The sequence below is a fragment of the Hemitrygon akajei genome, chromosome 5 (assembly GCF_048418815.1).
Source record: "Hemitrygon akajei chromosome 5, sHemAka1.3, whole genome shotgun sequence".
Lineage (NCBI taxonomy): Eukaryota > Metazoa > Chordata > Chondrichthyes > Myliobatiformes > Dasyatidae > Hemitrygon > Hemitrygon akajei.
The window spans coordinates 19174568-19191170 of NC_133128.1; the positions used below are offsets into that span (position 1 = coordinate 19174568).

General features: G+C 40.7%; 1 protein-coding gene across 2 annotated transcripts in view; it reads left to right on the plus strand.

The window, feature by feature from the left end:
* LOC140727517 (single-minded homolog 2-like) overlaps positions 1–16603 on the plus strand; it is a 91159-nt gene that overhangs the window by 49393 nt on the left and 25163 nt on the right. For both annotated transcript variants that reach the window (XM_073044919.1, XM_073044920.1), the window contains exons 5-8: positions 443–528; positions 8686–8885; positions 9583–9689; positions 14043–14190. In XM_073044919.1, the coding sequence (XP_072901020.1) occupies positions 443–528; positions 8686–8885; positions 9583–9689; positions 14043–14190 (541 nt within the window). The remainder of the gene's footprint in view (positions 1–442; positions 529–8685; positions 8886–9582; positions 9690–14042; positions 14191–16603) is intronic.

A 16603-nucleotide genomic window follows, 5' to 3' on the forward strand; every position in this document is an offset into this window, starting at 1 on the left:
ACTCTTCAGTTCAATACAATTGAATTGGGTTCTCACATTTTAATTGAAATATGTTTACAGAAATCCAAAACGGTTAGATCCCCAGTAAATTAGATGTTCCTTATCATATACAGAAAATATATACCAACATGATTGCTTAGAATATTATCCACTAAACTGCAATCTTCGATCAATACAGCCCCATGTTATGCATGAAAGTACTTTTTTTTAATATTTCATGAATAAATTGGTCCACCATCACCTCTTGGATATCTGCAACCTATAAAGGTGGTCATACAGCATCATCCAAACTAGAGTTCAAATAAGAATAATAAAATATCATAATAAAAAAGACTCTTTACTGACTTGCAATAGTCCTGTGGCTCCTGTACAATAACATGCCATGATTATATTATTAGGATTAGAAACTCCTTGGATAATATTGTTTGCTCTTCCTTTCCAGAATATGAAATTGATCGTTCCTTCTTTCTGCGTATGAAATGTGTTCTGGCCAAAAGAAATGCAGGTTTGACTTGTGGTGGTTACAAGGTAAGGAAATGTAAATAAGAAGTTACGGTGGATACACATTAGTAATATATAAAAATACTGTGGTCAAGGTTATAATTCTTCCTTTGGGAGATACCCCGCTGCTTACTCAATTATGATGACAACATTACACTCTTTTCCAAGGATACTAGTAGAAAACTTATTTCAAGAAATTATATTATTTCTTCTCATTAACACCACATTCGTTGTACAATATTTTCCAGTTACAACATCTTCATAAACTTTGTAAAGTGCCTTTAATTTAACAAAACATCCCAAAGTGACAGAGAAAATTTAACATGGAACCACGTATTAGGCAATCTTGGTGAAAGCTGGATTTTAGAACATAGAACACAGATTATTGTAACACAGTGCAGACCCTTTTAGACCACAATGTTGTGTCAAACTTTCAATCTTCTCTAAGATCAATCTAACCCTTCCCTCCTACATAGCACTTCATTTTTCTATCATCTAAGGATCAAGGATCAACATTATTCACCATACACACCACAAGCAAAAGAAAATCTGTGGATGCTGTAAATCCAAGCAACACACAAAATGCTGGAGGAACACAGCAGGCCAGGCAGCACATATGGGAAAAAAGTACAGTCGATGTTTTGGCTAGAACCCTTCAACAGGTCTGGAGAATAAAAGCTGAGGAGTAGATTTGAAAGGTGGGGGGAGGGGAGAGAGAAATGCCAGGTGATAGGTAAAACTTGGAGGGGGAGGGATGAAGCAAAGAGATAGGAAGTTGATTGGTGAAAGACACAGAAGGCCATGGAAGAAAAAAGAAGTGGGGGAGGGAGGCAATGGGCAGGCAAGGAGATAACATGAGAGAGGAGCAAGGGGACAAGGGGATAGGAAATGGTGAAGGGGGAGGGCAGGCATTAAACATCTTCCCCCCACTCAACATTTCACTTTCCACAGGGATTGCTCCCTATGCGACTCCCTTGTCCATTCGTCCCTCCCCACTGGTTTCCCTCCTAGCACTTATCTTTGCAAGCAGAACAAGTGCTACACCTGCCCCTACACCTCCTCCTTCACTACCATTCAGAGCCCCAATCAGACCTTCCAGGTGAGACGACACTTCACCAGTGAGTCTGTTGGGGTCATATACTGTGTTCGGTGCTCCCAGTGTGGCCTTTTGTATATCGGTGAGACCCAACGTAGATTGGGAGACAGCTTCGCTAAGCATCTATGCTCCATCCGCCAGAACAAGCAGGATGTCCCAGTGGCCACCCATTTCAATTCCCATTCCGATATGTCCATCCATGGCCTCCTCCACTATCGGGATAAGGCCACACTTAGGTTGGAGGAACAACTAATATTCTGTTTGGGTAGCCTCAACCCTGATGGCATGAACATCAATTTCTCAGACTTCCAGTAATGCCTTCCCTCCTCCTTCACCATTTCTTATCCAATTGTCCCTCTCTCATGTTATCTCCTTGCCCGCTCATCACCTCCCTCTGGTGTTCCCCCCCCCCCCCTTTTCTTTCTTCCATGGGCTTCTGTCTCTTTCACCAATCAACTTCCCAGCTCTTTGCTTCATCCCTCCCCCTCCAAGTATCACCTGCTGCCTGGTGTTTCCTCTCCCTTCCCCCCCCCCCCCCCACCTTTCAAATCTACTCCTCAGCTTTTTATCTCCAGTTCTGCCAAAAGGTCCTGGCCCAAAACATCAACTGTACTTTTTTCCATAGATGCTGCCTAGCCTGCTAAGTTCCTCCAGTATTTTGTGTATGTTGCTCACCATACACATTTACATGTTTAATATCATTTATGACTTTCTAAGTGTTTCATAAATGCCCCAAATATACCACCCTCACCACTCCTGGCAGGATGCCCCACCCGATTTCTGTGTTAAAAAGACTTATCTCTGATTCACTCTGCGTCCCACCCCAAAACTTTCCTCTAATCACCTTAAAGTTATACTTTCTCATATTAGCCATTTCTGCACTGGGAAATAACTATCCTCTTGATCTATGTATCCAATATTCTTGTACACCTCTACCAAGTCAACTCTCATTTCATTCGCTTCAGAGGGAAAAGCCCTAGCTCGCTCAACCTATCCTCTCGCTCCCTAATCCAGCCAGCATCCTGGTCAATCTCCTCTGCACTCACTCTAAAGCACACATCTTTCCCATAATGGGTAATCAGAATTGAATACAATATTCCATGTGTGATCTAAGTGGGAAATGTCATAGAGAGGTTCGGAGAAGAGTTCCTAAGCCAATTACTTTGTCAATTGAATGCTTAGCTACCATTGCAAATTAATAAGAATATTGATTAATTAAAATTAATTAATTGTTTAGATGAATGTTTATTACTGTAAGCATAAACTGATGAAAATCTCCAGTTGCTACGTTCTTTGGTGTGGTTCTGAATTATATAGGACGGAAGTTTTATACTTCCAGGGTACCAGTGAATTTTGTTACTATCTAAACTATAGAAGCGTGTTCCTGATCCTTGATCTTTCAAAGATCAAAGTAAATTTATTATCGAAGTACATGTATGTCACCATATACAATTCGTTTTCTTGTGGGCATACTTACTAAATCCAAGAACCAATTCTTGGAATTAATGAAAGACCGCACCCAAAAGAGAGGACAAACAACCAATGTGCAAATGACAACAAACTGTGTAAATATAAAAGAATAAATCATAATAATAAATAAATAAGCAATAAATATCAAGAACATGAGATGAAGAGTCATTGAAAGTGAGGGCATGGGTTGTGGGAACATCTCAGTGATGGGGCAAGTGAATCTGAGTGAAATTGTCCCCTCTGGTTCAGGAACCTGATGGTTGAGGGGTAATTACTGTTCCTGAATCTTGTGGTGTGAGTCCTGAAGTTCCTGTACCTTCTTCCTGATAGCAGCAGTGAGAAGAGAGCATGAACTGGGTGTTAGGGTCCCTGATGATGGATGCTGCTTCCCTACAACCATGCACCATGCAGATGTGCTCAATAGTGGGGAGGGCTTTTCCATGACGGACTGGGCAGTATCCATTACTTTTTGCAGGATTTTCCATTCAAGGGCATTGGTGTTTCCATACCAGGCTGTAATGCAACCAGTCAATATACTCTCCACCACACATCTGTAGAAATTTTTCAAAGTTTTAGATGTCATGCCAAATCTTCTCTAACTTCTATGGAAGTAGAGGCACTGCTGTGCTTTCTTTGTAATTACGCTTACCAGAATAAGTCCTCTGAAGTAACAACACCAAGTAATGTAAAGTTTCTGACCCTCTGCACCTCTGATCCCTGATGAAGGCTGGATTATGGACCTCCAGTTTCCTCCTCCTAAAGGTAATAATCAGCTCCTTGGTCTCGCTGACTTTGAGTGAGAGGTTGTTGTTGTTGCACCTCTCAGCAAGATTTTCAATCTCCCTCCTATATACTGATTTGTCAGCACCCTGCTGGAATGTAAGGATATGTCCGGATAAATCTGTGCCAGTCTGAGAGGTCCCTGCAGTCAAATAAACTGCTGAGTACTTTGGCAATGTAGGACTGATGACACCACTGTGACTATTCCCCAGCAAAATTATGCTTCTTCAGTAAAATGAGTGAAAATCAGAAAAAAATCATTTCTCCTTTTCATCAAATCAACATAAATCATCAATGGTTGTATCAATCATGGATGATATGTCATAGGAGCAGAATTAGGCACTGCTGTGCATGAACCATCTTTGTTCATCCACATGATAGACATCGATAAGACATAAGACACTAAGAATTAGCCATTCAGCTCATCAAGTCCACTCTGCCATTCCATCATGGCTGCTTTATTTTCCCCCTCAACTCCATTCTACTGCCTTCTCCCCATAACCTCTGATGCCCTGACTTATCAAGAACATATCAACCGCCAGTTTAAATACACCCAATGACCCTACCAAGAGTCAAAGCACGAGGGTCTGACTCCAGCCAACATAGCTCTCTGGGTCATTTAGACCATGCAAGCCTCTAAATGCTACAACGACGTTGTAGTCCTCTTGAAGGATCTATCAACTATTTATTTAGTTATTTATTATCTATCTAACTATCTATTTATAATTCACTTATAGTATATCTTTTATTTTCACAATTTGTCTTCTTTTGCACCTTGGTTGTGTTTCTGTCTTTATGCCTTTTTTTTTAATGAATCCTATTGGATTTCTTTATTTTCTTGTAAATGCCTGCAAGAAAATTAATCTTATGGCAGTGTATGGAGACATATCTGTACTTCCATAATAAATTTACTTTCACTTTGACTGTGACCTTAAATCAATTAACTCATCAAAGATCCGTTTTGGGATCTGCTCCCTTTGTTGATCTCCACAATTTGGCTATGAATTAGGAAGTGCATTAAACAACAGAGCCATCAGGAAGCTTGGATGGTTTCCCTTATAAGTAGCACTAGATGGCAATTCAGGCAAGTAATGATGACTAAATTGAGACTATCTGCCAACTTGAATTGTGTTCATACCACACCATGTGCTATATGCTTAGACTTCCTATTACAAAGAGGTTTCTGTATTTTATTTGATTATTCTAATTTCAAGTTTTTATGAAATTGAATTTTCCAAGGTCTTCATTCCAACCATAGCTGGAGGGTGGAATCTGGAAAAACAAGTCAGTCCGGAAGTGTGATCAACATGGCAGGCAGTTCAGGAACCATTACAGGGCATGCAGTTCAAGTGCTGTATTAGTCCCTCATCGGCAACAAAAAAGGGAAAATAACAAGATTCTCCAATACTTTAAAATAATCCACAACAAATTAACACACGAAGGCACAGTAGTGTAGTGGCTAGCACAATGAATTTACTGCGGCAGCTCTAAGATCAGTGTTCGATTCCTGTCACAGTCTGTATGTTCTCTTCATGACTTCCAAGTGCTCTAGTTTCCTTCCACATTCCAAAGGTGTTTGTTTAGGGTTAGACAGTTACCGGCATGTTATGCTGGCACCAGAAGCATGACAACCCTTGATTTGATGCAAGCATATCTCTGTATGTTTCAATGTACATGTGACAAATAAAGCTAATCTTATTTTGGGTAGCACGGTAGCATTGCTGTTAGCAGTGCCACTATCTGTAAGGACTTTGTATGTCCTCCCCATGATCAGATGGATTTCATCCAGGTCCTCACACATTTCAAAGTTATGTGGATTAGTAAGTTACTAACCTAATCGGTTACTTGGTTAGCGCGGGCTCGTTGGACTGTGCTGTCTCTAAATAAATGATTGAGAGCATTGTCAGTGACAGGGTTTAATTTGCCAAGAAATCAAAAAAATTCCATTGAGACTGTTTGGTTAATGTGTCATCTGTTCCAAAAATTATCACAACACAGAGTTACAAATCAACACAGCAAAGACTTGTGAGATACAGAAAATCATGAGAAAGAATTAATATCATTGGAGACATTGATTATAATAAGAGGCACAGATTGAATGGATAGACCATTCTTTTTCCCAATGTGAAATGGTTAATACGAAGGGGCATAATTTTTAGGTGACTGGGGGGAAGTACAGGAGGGATATCTGAGTTAGGCTTTTAATTAGAGAATGGTGGGTGTATGGAATGCACTGCCAGGGAGGTATAGAGACCCAAAGATTAGGGACAGTTAAGAGGCACGTGAATGATACAAAATTAGAGGGTAATGCAGGAGGGAAGGAATAGACTGATCTTGGAATAGGTTAAAAGGTCAGCACAATATCTTGGGTAGAAGAGCCTGTACTATGCTGTACTGTTCTACGTTCTTCCATTGATTGTACAGATTGTTAAATGTAAATTAAATAATAATCAAAGTTCAAAGTTCAAAATAAATTTACTATAAAACTGCATATATGTCACCATATAAAACTCTGAGATTTATTTTATTGTTGACACACTCAAATAAACATAAATAAATCCAATAACCATAATAGAATCTATGAAAAACTGCACTAACAGGGCGGACAATGAATGTGCAGCAGACAACAAATTTTGAAAATACAAAAAGAATGCAATAGTCCGAAAGTTCCTAGCAACTGACAAATGAGTTTTCTTGGCTAAGCCTGTACCTCAGGTTTTACCAGCTTGAGCTAAGAAAAAATAAATACGGTAATAATAATACTATAAATACAAACCTGATCCAGTTTTAGTCAGAATACCACAAATTATATTATGACCGATCAGTTACTACAGATAGGGCAATCCATAATAACTGTCCAGATATAATAATACAGGGTAAACAAGCTAGAACAACTTATTTAATAGATATAGCTATTCCAAACGCACATAACTTACAGAAATCATTAAGAGAAAAACTCCAGAAATATGCTGAATTAGAAGAGGAAATGGGAAGACTTTAGAACATGAACAGGGTAATATACATTGTCCTGATTGTAATATCCACAACTGGTATCATCTCAAAGGCACTACACAATAACATTAAACAGTTACGGCTAGACAGTAATATCTATGTAAATCTTCAGAAAGGCACAATACTAAAGACCTCTAGAATAGTCCGAAAGTTCCTAGCTTGCTTGGTTATGCTCGTGCCTCAGGTTTTACCAATCTGAGCTGAGAAAAAAATAAAAAATAATAATAATAAAAAAATAAGCAACAGGTATCAAGAACATGAAATGAGGAGTCCTTGAAAGTGAGTTCATAAGTTGTGGGAACAATTCAGTGATGGGGCAAGTGAAATTGAGTGAAGGTTCAGGAGCCTGATGGTAGAGGGCTAATAACTGCTCCTGAACCTGGTGGTGGGAGCAAGAAGAGAGCATGGCTGAAGTGGTGGGGATCCCTGATAATGGTTGCTGCCTTCCTGTGACAATGCTTCGTGTAGATGGTGGGGAGGGCTTTACCAGTGATGGACTTGCCCATATCCACCACATTTTGTAGGATTTTCCATTCAAGGGTATTACCATACAATGTAATTCCTTTAAAGTTAATTGTATTTTACAACATCGGTGAGAGTGCCAAGACATTACAGAAATATGGAACCAAACTACCTTCCAAGAAGAAAAGTGGGAATTTTGTTCTGATCTCATGGGAAAATTCCAAAGTGGCTATTTATTACTGCACTCTACATTATCAATTCTTATTGAGCTGCTGTCCTTGGCGTGACATTTCCTCAGAAGCTTAGGAGCCATCATTCAACAGACAACATTCAATCATCTGTCCATAGTTATCCAAACAACCTTTAATCACATTCTAAATCACAGGTTTATCCAAGGTCCTATTGAAAGACCCAACTTAGATTTTTTTTTTGCATGTATTTCCCTCTTTTAACTTTCATATTAACTTCTTTCCTGATCAATAGAGTGATTTCATTCTTTGTGGGAGTATGGACCAAAGTTTCTCCACTAATAACAGCACAAACATCATGACAACAAGGCATGTATGTTCGTGGTGTTCCTACCATTTCCACTACGGACCAACGTGACATGGATGGCAAACACATTACATTGTCTTCTTTCCATAATGCATTGTCAGGAGGCTCTATCACCCATTATTAACACCGGTGCCCAAGAACAAAACAGCTTATAAAAGGTGGTGGATACAGCCCAGCTGATCACAGGAAACGCTCTCCCCAACATCAAGCACACCTACAAGGAGTGCTGCCATCATCCAGATCATGCTCTGTTTTTGCTGCCACCATTGGGTAGGAGGTAAAGGAGCCTTAGGTCCCACACCACCAGGTTTAGGAACAATTATCACCCGTCAACCACCAAGCTCCTGAATCAGCATGTGGAGAACTTCACTCACCACAGTACTGAGCTGATCAGTAAACACAAACTATAGACTGACTTTCAAGGACTCTGCAACTCACGTTCTCTGTATTATTTATTTACTTATCCTTTTGCACATTAGTTGCTTGTTAGTCTTTGTGTGTAGTTTTTCATTAATTCTATTTTATTTATTTGTACTAATGCCTGCAGGAAAATAAATCCCAGGATAGTATTTGGTAGCATATGCATATTTCTTTACTTTGAACTTTAACTTGCCCTCCTTTAGGAAATCCCTGTACTAAAAATATTGTCGGGCATTAATATAAACAGAACTTGACTGCTTAGCATTATTTAATAAAGTTTCTACTCTGAGATTTTTGAAAGAAATGGACCGATTTTAAAATTAAATTCTTCTGTACATTTAGATAGTTGCACTCTGCATAGTTCAGCATCTCATATTCCTCCTCTGTAGGTGATCCACTGCAGTGGGTACTTGAAGATCCGCCAGTATGTGTTTGACGTGTCTCTCTATGATGGCTGTTACCAGATTGTGGGACTGGTCGCTGTGGGACACTCACTGCCGCCCAGCGCCATCACTGAAATCAAACTTCATAGCAACATGTTCATGTTCAGAGCCAGTCTAGATCTCAAGCTCATATTCCTGGACTCAAGGTAAGAAACTTAATCTGATAAAGGCAAGTAGTAAGGGTTTGGACAATTTAAATTCTTTATTGGTTAAAATTCTAAGGGCAGTATGTCTAAGGCAGGGCCCAGCCTTTTTTATGCCATGGACCCCTACTATTAACCAAGGTGTCTGTGAAACCCAGGTTGGAAACCCCTGGTCTAAGGCTGAAGCATCTCACCATCTCATTCCTATTACTTACGAGGATGCATTTTATGGGGAAACATCAAGAACACGCAGGTCGATGGGGACAGGCAGATTAAGTATTTGGCATGGACTAGATGGGCCAAAAGGACTGTTTCTGTGCTGTAGTGCTCTATGACTCTAGTTTACTGAGTTATTCTGGTTTAGCTCCTGGATGACAATTCATCACAGATAGTACTTGATATAAGGGGAAATACAAATTGAAGAGAACACTTATAAAACACTCCCAAACAATGTAACAACACACTCTCTTGGCCATCCTGTTTGCAGCTGCTAAACTCCAGTTGGACTACTAAATCAGAACACCCAAAAGTGGATACAACTTTCTAACCACTAGTCTGCTTTGGCTAATATTACCTTCCTACTTTTTAAACTGTACTTCCCAGTGTATAAAGTCCAGGCTCCCATGGTCAATCTTTTATCTCAACTGATTGCTCCTTATGTCATTTCAATCAACTTATTGTTTTTTTCTACCTTGTTCAGAGTTGCAGAGTTAACTGGATTTGAGCCCCAGGACCTGATAGAGAAGACGTTGTACCATCACGTGCATGGATGTGACGTTTTCCACTTAAGATACGCCCATCATCTCTGTGAGTAATCAGACTTTCATTTGAAATTATACTCATTCCAGAACAATTTGCGCAGATCAATTATTATACATAGATAACATTAAGAACGAGCTAGCTGATTTTAATCCATTTTGTTTTTCTTAGTTTATAACATAGATAGATAGATAGATAGATAGATACTTTATTCATCCCCATGGGGAAATTCAACTTTTTTCCAATGTCCCATACACTTGTTGTAGCAAAACTAATTACATACAATACTTAACTCAGTAAAAAATATGATATGCATCTAAATCACTATCTCAAAAAGCATTAATAATAGCTTTTAAAAAGTTCTTAAGTCCTGGCGGTAGAATTGTAAAGCCTAATGGCATTGGGGAGTATTGACCTCTTCATCCTGTCTGAGGAGTATTGCATCGATAGTAACCTGTCGCTGAAACTGCTTCTCTGTCTCTGGATGGTGCTATGTAGAGGATGTTCAGAGTTATCCATAATTGACCGTAGCCTACTCAGTGCCCTTCGCTCAGCTACTGATGTTAAACTCTCCAGTACTTTGCCCACGACAGAACCCGCCTTCCTTACCAGCTTATTAAGACGTGAGGCGTCCCTCTTCTTAATGCTTCCTCCCCAACATGCCACCACAAAGAAGAGGGCGCTCTCCACAACTGACCTATAGAACATCTTCAGCATCTCACTACAGACATTGAATGACGCCAACCTTCTTAGGAAGTACAGTCGACTCTGTGCCTTCCTGCACAAGGCATCTGTGTTGTCTATGTAACATGTAGGTCTATACTGTCAAATGATCAGTTGTTGGAATAAACATGACGTGCTTTTAACTTCCAAGCATCAAAAACATCTGATATTGGAAATCTGAAATTATAACAAAACTGCTGTTGGTCAGCCAGCATCTATGGAATGAAACACAAAGTCCAAAGACATTTCATCAGAAATGGGTCACTGGATCGTTACGTTCACATAGTTTCCCTTTCTAGAGATGCTGTCTGATGTGCTGAGTGCTTGTCAGACCTTTACTGATTTTATTTTAACTAATGGACGTGGTCAGTCTGTGTGAGGTGGGGCGCAGGATGAGATGGATGTGCTGGCAGAACTTTGCCTTCTGTCAAAAAGGTGTATTTGAATTTAACAACTCTTGACATTCAACAGCATTTCATCAAGCCAAAGCAAATAATTAAGGTTTATACCTCTTGTACTGCCTCAATGTACACATGTGATGAAATCATCTGTGTGGAAGTCATGCAAAATAAAGAACATGTGAAGACCATAAGACCATCAGACATAAGAGAAGAATTAGGCTATTCAGACCATCAACTCTGCTCCACCATTCTAACATGGCTGATCCCAGATCCCACTCAGCCCCATAAACCTGCCTTCTTCCTATGTCCTTTGGTGTCCTGACCAATCAGAAAATGATCAACTTCCGCCTTAAATATATGCATGGACTTGGCCTCCACCATAGTCTGTGGCAGAGCATTCCAGAGATTTACTACTCTGTGGCTAAAAAAATTCCTCCTTACCTCTGTTCTAGAAGGTCACCCCTCAATTTTGAGGCTGTGCTCTCTAGTTCTGGATACCCCCACCATAAGAAACACCCTCTTCACATCGACCCTATCTAGTCCTTTCAGCATTTGGTAAGTTTTAATGAGATCCCCCCTGCATTTTTCTAAATTCCAGTGAGTACAGGCCCAAAGCTGCCAAACATTCCTCATATGTTAACTGCTTTATTCCCGGAATCATCCTCGTGAACCTCCTCTGGACTTACTGCAATGACAACACATCCTTTCTGAAATATGGGTCCTAAAAACGTCAACAATACTCCAAGTGCGGCCTGACCAGTGTCTTAGAAAGGCATTATCTCTTTGCTTTTATATTCTATTCCCCTTGAAATAAATGCCAACATTGCATTTGCATTCTGTAAATTAACCCTCTGGGAGTCTTGCACAGGACTCCACTGATGTTTGAACCTTCTCTACATTTAGATAACAGTCCGCACTATTGTTCCTTTCACCAAAATGCATTATCATACAGTTCCCATCACTGTATTCTATCTGAACACAAGAGATTCTGCAGATGCTGGAAATCCAGAGTAGCTCCCACAAAATACTGGAGGAACTCCGCAGATCACGCAGCATCGATGGAAAGAGATAAAGAGTCAACGTTTTGGGCCAAGACCCTTCATCAGGACTGGAATCAACCCAAAACAGTGACTCTTCATTCCATTCTGTAAATGCTGCCTGACCTGCTGAGTCCCTTCAACATGTTGTGTCTGTTACAAAGTACATGAGACAATAATCAACCAGTTACCAACCAATCAAAGTGCAGAAAAGCTGTTGGAAATAATAAAAATATTAAAATTAACCACCCTGACCATTGCTCTCTGATATGTATCCTGTAAACCCCATTGAAACCAAGAATGAAACCAAGAAGGTCTTGAGTCTAATGCCAGGTCTGAACATTCAAAATAGACCAAACTCTGCCACTGAACATCCGTGGAATGGCAAAATGTAAACCTTAATCCTTCACTAACTTCAATGATTGAGTTGGGGGTAGATTAGGGCAGTATAATGGTATAGCTCATAGAGTTGCTGCCGCACAGGTCCATCAACCCGGGTTCAAACCCTGTGCTGTCAGAGTAGCACATCCTCATGAACCTGTGGGTTTTCGCTTGCATCCCCCATTTCCATTTCCTCCTATCACTGCACGATGTGTGGGTTGGTAGGTTAATAGACTATTGTAAGTTGTGCTAGTGAGTCGGCGAGTGTTTGTATCTGGGAGGAGTTGATCAGAATGTGAGGAGAGTAAATGGGGATTAGCATAGGAGTAATGTAACTGGGTGCTTGATGGTCAGCATCAACTCAGTGGGCCGAAGGGATGGTTTCTGTACTGTATAACATAATGACTCAATTTCACCACACGTGGAGATCCAAAACTTCCATTTCAGTGGCTAAACCACAGCTAAGTGGGGCATAATCCTGTCCAGCGAGTTAAGGAATTCCATGGGCTTGAGATTTGAAAAGATCTATTAGAGAAGTAATAAAAGTAACTAAATTTTTAGAAGGAGGAACAGTACCTTAGAATAACTGATATCTTTATAATGGGAGAATGTTGCTTTGGTTATTGGTCCTGATATGCAGGTGAGTACCAGTGCCTGGCTGCAGCCACTCTCTCATAAAGATTAAAGATTAGCTTTATTTGTCACAGATACAGCAAAACATCAAAACATACAGTTAAAGCATCATTTGGTGTCAGTGACCAACACAGTCCTAGGATGTGCTGGAGGTAGTCCACAAGTGTCACCACACTTCTGGTGCTGACACAGGATGCCCACAACTTACTGAATTAACCCGCATGTCTTTGACATGTCTGAGGAAACCCACGAGGTTGCGAGGAGGATGTACAAAGTCCTTACAGAGAGAGACAGGAATTGAACCTGGTTCACTGACTGGTGCTGTAATAGTGATATGCTAACCACTATGCTACCGTACAGCCCCAGTCAATGGGCTGATCATTTTAGGACAAGAACAACCAGATCCCTAACCATGTGCAGACATTCAGTGCTCCTGAACACATTAATGATGGAAATTAGATTTAGTGTTTTTAGGCACCCGATGACCAGAATGAAATCAATGGGTTGAAAGGCCTTTCTCATGCTGTATGATCCTATGACTCTAATACTTGTTGAAACAGGCAAAGCAGACAATAATAATTACCCCTCATTCTGTTAACTACAGTTTCCAGCTTAATGCATGAAACGACACCAGCTAGTCCTGATGAAGGATCTCTGCCCGAAACATCGACTCTTTATTCCTTTCCATAGAAGCTGCCTGACCTGCCGAGTTCCTCCAGCATTTAGAGTGTGCAACTTCCCCCTGTTACACTTTCTAAAGGTTTATCTGTTCGTTATGTGCCATGGCACATGACGTGGGCAATCATAGTCTTTGCGTGACCATGATTGTTCTTGGCAAATACCTCTACACAAATGGTTTGCCATTGCCTTCTTCCGGGCAGTGTCTTTACAAGACGGGTGAGCCCATCCATTATGGGCGTCAGTGGTTGTACAACCAGGATTTGTGATATACGCCAGCTGCTCACTCCACCATCCACCAGCTGCTCCCATGGCTTTGTGTGCCCCTGATTCGGGGATGCTAAACAGGTGCAACACCTTGCCCAAGGGTGACCTGCAGACTAGCAGAGGGAAGGAGCACCTTACATCTCCTTTGGTAGAGACATATCTCGACCCCACCATCCAAATGTAATGCGGCATTAGTGAAGTCTGCAACGTTTTAATGATTTGAAATGATAAAAGTTGTTAAATAAAATGAAGTAACTGCTATTTTTGAATTAATTTGGAAGTGCTGGTCAAAGGACAAGTCACAACGAAGTACTACAGGCTGCTATCCAAACATGGAGGATGGGTGTGGGTTCAGAGCTACGCCACCATTGTGCACAACAGCCGTTCCTCAAGACCCCACTGCATCGTCAGCGTCAATTATGTTCTCACGTAAGTAAATGTGTACAGTGTGCATGCTTGAACTAACATCCAGTCATTTGCAAGAAAATCTAGCATTAGCCCACCAAGTTCATTCCAGCCGATTATTCCTCATTTTGAAAATACACAACAAGCAAAAGGATGGTGAATGAAACAAATGAGGGCTAACTTTCAAGAAGGAGTTGAGTACATTCTAATAATAAAAGTAAAACATTGCAGGCTTATGCACAATAGTGAAGTAATAGGTCTAATTGAATCTCTCAAAGAGTCAACAAAGATAAATTGGGCCTTGCTGCCTCATTTCTGCTCATGCCTCTCATCCCCTTTCTCCCATGGTCCACTATCATCTCCTATCAGATTCCATCTTCTTCAATCCTTTACCTATTCCACCTATCACCTCCGAGCTTCTTATTTCATGTTCTTTCTCCTACCCACCCATCTCCCTCACACCTGGTTTCGCCTACCACCTGCCAACTTGCTCTCCTTCCCCTCCACCCCACCTTATTATTCCAACTTCCTCCCCCTTCCTTTCCCGTCCTGATGAATGGTCTTGGCCTGAAATGTCAACTGTTCATATAGATGCTGACTCATCTGTTGAGCTCTTCCAGCATCTGGGGTGTACTGCTCTGGACTTACAGCATCTGCAGAATCATTTGTGCTTAAATTTGGGCTATACACTCAGTAGCCACTTTATTAGGCACACCTGTACACCTGTTCATTAATGAAAATATCTAATCAGCCAATCGGGTAGCATCAACTCAATGCATAAAAAACATGCAAACGTAGTCAAGAGGTTCAGTCATTCTTCAGACCAAACATCAGAATAAGGAAAAAATGTGCTTTCAATGACTTTGATTGTGAAATGGTTGTTGGTTGCAGACAGTGCGGCTTGAGTATCTCAGAAACTGCTGATCTCCTGGGATCTTCACATACAACAGTCTAGAGTTTACAGAGAATGTTGCGAAAAACAAAAAAAGATCCAGTGAGCGGTAGTTCTGGGGGAAAATACACCATGTTAATGAGAGAGGACAAAAGAGAATGGCCGGAATAGTTCAAGCTGACAAAAAGGCAACAGAAACTCAAATAACCACGCATTACAACAGTGGTGAGCAAAAGAACATCTCCGAATGCACAACATATGGAACCTTGAAGTGGTTGGGCTACAGCAGCAGAAGACCATGAACATACACTTAGTGGCCACTTTATTAGGTACAGGAGGTACCTAGTAAAGTGACTACTGAATCAATATTTGCTTTATCTGCTGTAGACAGAATTATTGCTTTAGCTGAATTGGCTAGGTTTCAAAACATGACAGAAGTGCCTTGTGCTTCAGTTGTCCCACAGCAAATCCCCCAGAGATTCCATTCCCACCAATCAGAAAACCATTGTATAAAGCTATTCCTCAAAATCCTTCTTCCTCATACAAATCCATCCTTTACATCAACCTCCCCCCACCCTTCCTCCTCCCCAAAACCCTGTCTCTCTCAGCTAGGTCAAACCACATGGAGATAGGCTAAGACATAGCAGCAGATAAAGATGCATATAAACACAAGAGATTCTGCAGATGCTGGAAGTCCACAACAGCACACACAAATTGCTGGATGAATTCAGTAGGTCAGGCAGCATCTATGGAGGGGAATAAATAGTCGACACTTTGGTCCAAAAACCTTTGGGTCCTGATGTAGCATCTCAACCTAAAGTATTGACTGTTTATTCTCCCTCAGTAGATGCTGCCTGATTGTTGACTTCTTCCAGCATTTTGTGTGTTGACAAGGACATACAAGAAAGTAATTGTCAACATTTCAACTGAAGACGCTGATTTGAGGCTAAGAAGTGGGAGGGATGAAAACCATTACAAAAAGGAGTGGGTGAGAGGTGAGACATTGGGGTGGTGGGGTTGTCTCTGTAGGTCATAGGTAGGCCAAGGAGTATTGATGGATATAGGGCAGATGAGGAAAAAGGGTAGGAGTGGAATTGGGAGACAGATGCAGGTGAGGAATGGGCAGAAGCTGACAAGGGGGAAAAAGGGCAGATGAAGCCAGGTGAGATGAATGTAAGGACTAAAAGCATGACCATGAGCTAAGCATTTTAAAACAACAGAATGAAAAAATGACATAGCATGATAATGGGAAACCATGAAGATGGAAAATTCAGTGTTCAGATAAACTACTCTCTCATATTTTTTGGGGTCTAACGGCAAAAATGTATAATTTTTAATGCAGAAATTTGAATGAATCTAATGGCACAATTGGTAGGAAAACTAAAACGTGCACTCTTTCCTCCCAACTCCTAAAATCTGCCCAGACATGCTGGAACAAAGCGGAAGCCGATGCCAGAAAGGTGATTTAATATTGTTCAGACAGAAAGTAATCAAAATAGCACTCTCTGCCTTTAAGAGACTGGTCAATGCAACCAGTTTACCTGA